This window comes from Nasonia vitripennis, chromosome 2 (genome assembly GCF_009193385.2).
Source record: "Nasonia vitripennis strain AsymCx chromosome 2, Nvit_psr_1.1, whole genome shotgun sequence".
Lineage (NCBI taxonomy): Eukaryota > Metazoa > Arthropoda > Insecta > Hymenoptera > Pteromalidae > Nasonia > Nasonia vitripennis.
This window is the reverse complement of record NC_045758.1, coordinates 25,782,963-25,789,749: the sequence shown is the minus strand read 5'-3', so window position 1 is coordinate 25,789,749 and position 6,787 is coordinate 25,782,963. Positions and strand designations below refer to the sequence as shown.

The 6,787-nt window shown below is 45.1% G+C and overlaps 1 protein-coding gene across 2 annotated transcripts; it reads left to right on the top strand.

Moving 5' to 3' along the window:
* The first annotated feature begins 1,449 nt into the window (after positions 1-1,449).
* On the top strand, positions 1,450-6,777 carry LOC100678406. 2 transcript variants are annotated; one of them, XM_032596936.1, is made up of 5 exons: positions 1,469-2,005; positions 2,375-2,699; positions 2,779-2,800; positions 2,969-3,073; positions 4,483-6,777. In XM_032596936.1, the coding sequence occupies exons 2-5, from the start codon at positions 2,496-2,498 to the stop codon at positions 4,530-4,532; spliced, it is 381 nt and encodes a 126-aa protein (XP_032452827.1). In that variant the 5' UTR covers positions 1,469-2,005; positions 2,375-2,495; the 3' UTR covers positions 4,533-6,777. The 2 variants fall into 2 exon arrangements, with proteins under 2 accessions (XP_008217763.1, XP_032452827.1); XM_008219541.3 differs by having other exon boundaries at positions 1,450-2,699.
* Positions 6,778-6,787: the final 10 nt, after the last annotated feature.

Genomic DNA, 6,787 nt, shown 5'->3' with positions numbered 1-6,787 from the left:
GCTCTCCAGCTCGAAATTCAGGGGAGTATATGTATAGTAGGCATCGGCGGAGGAGTAGCTCTTATTATGCATAAGGCTAAGCCCTCCCGGCCGATCAATGCCGGTAGTGATTAATCACGCAGTGTAGAGAGTGCATATATATATATATATATATATATATATATATATATATATATATATAGCAGGCAGTGGTAGTTGACTGTCGGAATGGTGGCACTGGCGCGTGGCGCTGTAACACCGCGCGGCTGAAAGGCTCCGTTTTCCCCCCTCTGTACACCTTTACCCCCGATCTCTGGGTCAAAAGCCATTTGGAGTAGCTCGTGGAGGTATGTATATACATATATGTGGTATATGTGTGTGGGGGAGGATATACTCGCGAGAGTAGATGTGCTGACTGATGCTTTTTCTTCAGCCCATTTTCGCGGGCTGGAAAATCCTCACGCTAATTTTCTTGGGTTTATTTCCTTTTCGTCAAAGAAAGAGGGGGAGACGTTTTTTTTATCTTTTGATCTTGCGGTTTTGCCGCTCGGTGGGCGCGTTACGACTTCTCATTAAGATTTCCGGCTTTTCAGGAAGGACGAGGAGGAGTAGGTTTTATGAATAGCTTTTCCCCTCGAGCTTTGCTGAGCTTTTCGAATGACGGAGATTTGGAATTCGGATCTTTTAATTTCGCGGGATATCACGTTGTGCGAATATAGTATTTCGCCGCACGAGCATACAAATTTGTCGAGATTTATTATCGTACAGATATTGGTAGCAGGAGAAATAAACATTCATTAATTCCGCATGTCCAAACGAAAAAGCAAAGAAAAGTTCCCTCCCAAAATCATCTCTCTTCGTCAGATCCACATTACAGCCCCAACAATCTAGCGCAAACACATGATCGCCGCAGCTAATAGAGAAATTAGGTCTGATTCTCTCCAACCGCCGTCTTTCTCCCCCACCTTTTGGCATCTTTTCCCTTCCCGGTCGAAAAAAAGAAAACAGAAAAATTATTGGCTTTTCGGCTGGCCGCATCCACCTGCCGAGCATCGCAGCCTCGATACAGCTCCCCTTTCCGTCCGCACACACACACACACACACGTATACCATATCAATCCCTTACGACCCGTAAATAGCTCGGCTCTCTGTCTCGCCCCGAGAGAGAGAGAGAGAGAGAGAGAGAGAGAGAGAGAGAGAGAAAAAAAGAACGTGCGAGCATAAACAGCAGCTCTCTTTATATATAATAAACCCGACGACAAGCACAGCTCGGCGCGAGAGAGAAAGCTCCGTTGCGCGTCGATTAGTCTCTCGCACGGCTTGACGAAAATTCATGGGGTCGCCGGGGTTGGCTCGGGACACCTATACGTATATACACGGCTATACAGAGGGAGTCGAGGTGCGCATGCGTCGACTCGAGGAGTATGTGTGCAAAGAGGTAGGCGCCACCAACACCACCACCGCCAGCAGCACCGCTGATAGCAGCGGCGCACGACTCGAGCGAGCCTCAGTAGTCAGGGACGGGCCAGGACAGACGCGATCATTAACTGCTCTTCCGCAAGCTCTCGCAAGCTCTCGGCGAATACGAGCTTCTTTTGTCCGGGGAGTGAGAGAGGAACAGTGCGAAAGCGGAAGAGAGAGAGAGAGAGAGAGAGAGAGAGAGAGAGAGAGAGCTGAGTCTGTCTCTCGAAAGACGATCAGCCAGTGCGCGAGGCTCCGATACTTACTTATACCTGCCGCGAAGCCAGTGCGTGTGACAGGTCTAGACCGCGCGAGTGTGCGATTGAAAGTAAAGCTCTCTCGGAGGGATATATCGTACGGGTCGAGAGCTAGTTTGGATTCCAGGGAGAATAAGCTGCTGATGTGCGTGCAGCCACAGGTGGTGATGATCATGCGACAGCTCTGATTGCCCAGGGGCTTACAGAGCTTTTTCTCTCCCTCTGCATTATAATTTTGCTGGAGAGAGAGAGAGAGAGAGAGAGAGTGAAAAGCTCCCGATCCTCATGCCAGCTGAACTTTTCGCTTCGTGAGTTGCATTAGCCGCACATAAACAACCTACACATTTTACGCTTTACGCTCCATTAATCCTCGCACCCCCTTCTTTGTCATCCCCCATCATCGAGCGTTTTCGTGTCTGTGCACGCGTATTTCATCGCTCCGATCAAAAATAAAAAAAAGCAGTTCACAGTTTCCGCGAACAGCCGTATAATCTCAGAGAGACCATCTGCGCCAGCCCGGCGCTAACAGCCAATAATACAGAACTTAATGAATTGCCCTAATTACGCTTCCCCTTCTCGCGACGTCTTCCTATCTCGGATCTTCCAATCCCCGCGACACAAGACTCAGCGGAGCGTCCAATAAACAGCACTTGCCCCGTCTCTGTCTGTCTCCGCAGCGTAATGCAATAAGCAGACGACGACTCTCTGCAGCCTGAGAGAGAGAGAGAGAGAGAGAGAGAGAGAGAGAGAGAGAAGAGAGAAAAAACAGACGCGTAGAGGGATTAGATAAGAAGCAAGATGAGCGTGAGGATGAAGCTGTCGTTCACCTCGCCGGTCGCCGACGAGCACGACAAGAGCTTCCTCGACGGAAGCGCCGGGGGAACGCTGGATGAGAGAAAGGCGGCGTTTAAGAAGGACGAGGAGCTCATGAAGGAGACCAGCAAGTTCGTCTCCGAGGTCATCGAGACTGCCACTCTCGAGGCTAACCGAAGGGCCGAGCAAGTGAGTTTTCATCGATTTTTTTTATATTCTTCGAAAGAGAACAGTACGAATAGTAAAGAAACGATTCTCCTCGTTTCAGAACGCCAAAACCAGCGGAGAAAGTAAGTCCATCGACATTCGTACGACCCATATTTTCCTCTTTATTCGCTTTATCCTCTCCCGCACGCATATGCTCTTACGAAATCCGAGAAACCAAATATATCCCGCGTACGCAATCCTTATCTCGGAGCAGCGATAATAAAAAACTTCGTCGCTCTCATGGCACACAGGTAACAAATTCAGAGGCAGCCAGACGATAACCGGCTGGAATAACCGAGCACGTGGCTTCTGCAATCGCGTCTGGAACGCGGTCTTTCCATGTTTCAACAACAATGGTAAATCTTAAGAGTGAATCATCAGACTGTAGAGCTTTTCTTTTAGAGCGCATTCACACACACACTCACGAAAAGGGGAACGAAATCCAAGCACTGCTTGCTCGCTCTCACTCTCTCTTAGTTTCTTTCGCTGTATACTTACACACAAACACGCCCGCAATAATCATCATCATCAGCAGCAGCATCAGCATATAATAACGCCACCAATCACATCGTAGAAGTAGAGAACAAAAGCTGCAAAAAACATTTATATATGCTCACCGTGAGAGCGAGCGAGAGCTGCTTATATATCATAAAACACTCAAGAGTGAGAGAGAGAGAGAGAGAGAGAGAGACGCATATTTGTTGCAAAACGTAGAGGCTTATTGTCGTGCTGTAGGTACATCAAGCTCCTATAGCTGCAACTCACTGCTCTGTATACTTACATATATCTATACACTAGTAGCGCTTGTGTGTATTATATACGAACTCTCTCTATCTCTCTCTCTCTTCACGAGCTTTGAAATATACTGTACTGACATTAATACAAACGCCAAAGAGCTCTTTCGCGGACACTGCAGTTTATCGCTCGATCTTCCATTATAATACTGTGTATGACGTTCTTTTTGTTTCTCTGTATCTCTCATTTTGTATGCGCTTGACACGATCATTTAGATTTTCCAGACTTCTGATGTGTAGTGTGCAGCGCGCGCGCGTGTGTGTGTGAGTAATGTGTACACGCGTTTTGTATACAAAACGCGAAGTAGCAATAATCGGAGATTTTATCTTACAATTCAAGCCGAGTTTATACGATGGCATACATCTCTTGCTTTTTTCACGCGACACACACGTTCGAATCTCGTTGTTACACATCTGTGCGTGTGTGCGTGCGTGTGTGTGTGTGTGTGTGCTGATCATCAGTAGCTCATATAATATAGAAAGAGTATTTATGAAGTATGACTATTAGTGCGAGTAACTATAAGCGTAGTTGAATTGTAAATTAGAATAGAAAATACGTTATTATAATTTTGCATCAAACGCATGTTCCATTAATCACGTAAACGGCCACGAATGGGGTCCATAGATCAAACATCCAATTAGCTGCGATAAAACGCGATGAAAAATAACATTCCGACCGATTGTACACCGTAGCTGTTTGGCATATCAAAGCGTATAGCTTCGTAGACAAATTATATATAGTGTTCCACAAAGCGATTCCTATACTCAAAGTCATTGTCTCTCACGCGTGTATTCCAATTATAACGATGAACGGACACACGAAATAATTCACAGCCTTTGAGTATGGGAATCCAAGCGTATAACACATACAATACACGTACAGCGAGAAAATCGATCGAGCAACATTTTCTACATCAAAAAAAAGAAGAAAAAAAACGAAAATCTGTATGTGTGTTTCTTCCCTGATCTAGAATTGCTAGCCTGGACGCAACCGTTCCGGTATCGCTTCACGAGACCTTAACCGACTGCTGCCGAGCGGAGTAGCTGATCAAACTCTCCTGCCCGGGGGCTGTCTTCTCCCGATTAACAGAGAAACGCGCACGAGTCGCCTACCACTACCTATATACTATATATATACCATACGTGTACGTACCCCCCTTTGACAATTGACGAGAAATTCCGGGGACACAGAAACCGCGGACGCGTATACGTGCGCCGCGCTCACACGATCGACTGTTTATTTGGATTGCTCCGATTGTCACCGAGATCGCCGGCGAGGAAATATTTGATTTATTACTCTCGGCTCAAGCGCTCTACCGCGTGCATACGTATGCGTTGATTTTTTTTCGATTTTTCATCTCCTAGGATCCGCGAGCAGTGTGTATTTTCTTATGTAGGTGCGAGTGAAAGTTGGCGCGAGTAGGTGTAAAAAATTACGAGAGATTATATTTTGTTTATATACATCCGATATATAGGATATTATAAAAGAACGAGAGGACTCGAGGTGGTACATAACGTGTAAAATTGGGTCACTCGGTGTAGCCTACTGCGCGCATTTCCGTTTCTATTTTAATTATTTTGCGGAGCTCTTCCAATGGCGTCCACGAGCGGCATTTCTCTCATACACCACGTGTACCGAATGACCCAATTCCGGCTCCAACAAAATATATATTCTAAGCGACGATTCTAACAAACCTGTATAATTACAAACTCTCGTACATGTACAAGATCGAACTCTACGAAGAAACGTCTCTCAGCAGAGCTGCAATCACTTTGAGCGTGTATTATAGAAGCTAATCCGACATGCAATAACGAGAAGGAAAGCTATAACCGAATCAATCAAGAGATACGAGTATAATGAATTTAAAGTTATAAGCAAAAAACGAGCAAGCTCCCAAAGTGTGTGTTTGGTCAAACCGTCTCTCGCGGCGGTGTATATAAAAGCGTCGAAATATCGATTATTCTGCGGAAAGCTATTATAGCCGTGAGGCTATACACCTCGTTCGTACGTAGCGCATTACGTCGTCGTCGTCGCTAACAATGATGCATCACACGTCGCTCGGTATACCTACCTCTTTTGAGCCGGCGCTAAGCGCAAAGGATATAATATTCAAAGAGAAAAACCGCGTACCGAGAACTCGCTTATTACAAATTCGGGCCCGCGATATGAATTCTTCCGTACAATACACACACCTGTACATACGTGATGCGCGACGACAAACGTATTTACACACCTGCACAGAGAAGATACGCAATCTGGCATAACGTAATTCTTTTTCCGCGGCATTAATAAGCCGCGAGCGCGCGAAGGAAAATCAATAATTCGGCGGCTTTTCGTTCGCAACGCCATGTAGCGCCCTGTACTCCTCTCTGTACTGTATACACCTCTATTGCGCGCGTGAATAAGGAACGCCCGCGAATCGCGCCTCCTCTCCTGCAGCAGCTGTCCAATCTTATACATACATATATTCTTTTACGAGCTGACCATGTACTCTCGACGTGATTATACCGATGCGTGTATATTACAAATATGACATACCTCGACAAAAGACTCTTCCTTATCCGACGTCCGTGTTTCTATGATTATATATTACTCTAATCTCGTATACACGTGTTTGGATTGGGGCGGACCTATTATAACTCAGAGATCAGAGGGACGAAAGTATAAGGCTTGTATACAATTATCTATAGCTATTATTGTATTTGCGATTTTACTTCGTTTTTTGGAAGAGGCAGAGAGATATTCTTGCGTACTTCCTGTTGCGCCACGGTGCGAGATAGCGACGTATAGCTTTTTGTATAACTTTTGTATTCAGCGATTGTTTCGTAACGTTTTTCAGTTGAGTCTGCGTTCGTAATGAGACAAAATTGCCATTCGTTTCGCCGTATAGCGTATGTAGACACTCGATTTACGTATATTATTATACAGAGAAGAAAGAGGGACGACACGCGCGCAAATCAATTAGGGATTCCCCGCATACACGATGGGATCAAAAGACGAGAGCGACAATCACCGATATGTAAGTCATAGTAAGTGTGTATGATGTTAATCGATTAGGTATGGATATTTTGTTATACTCGATGTACGTCGACGAAAAAAAAGAAAAATACTCTGAAAGGATCATCATTTTTCGTATCTACAACTCTTAACGATCTTGCTTTCTAGCGGTGTAGAGAGTATAATATGTGTATCATAAACATGAGCATAATGAATTTTAAATCGTTGTACAGTGTATAGCTAAATATATTTAAAGAGAATAAGAGCATTCACTGATT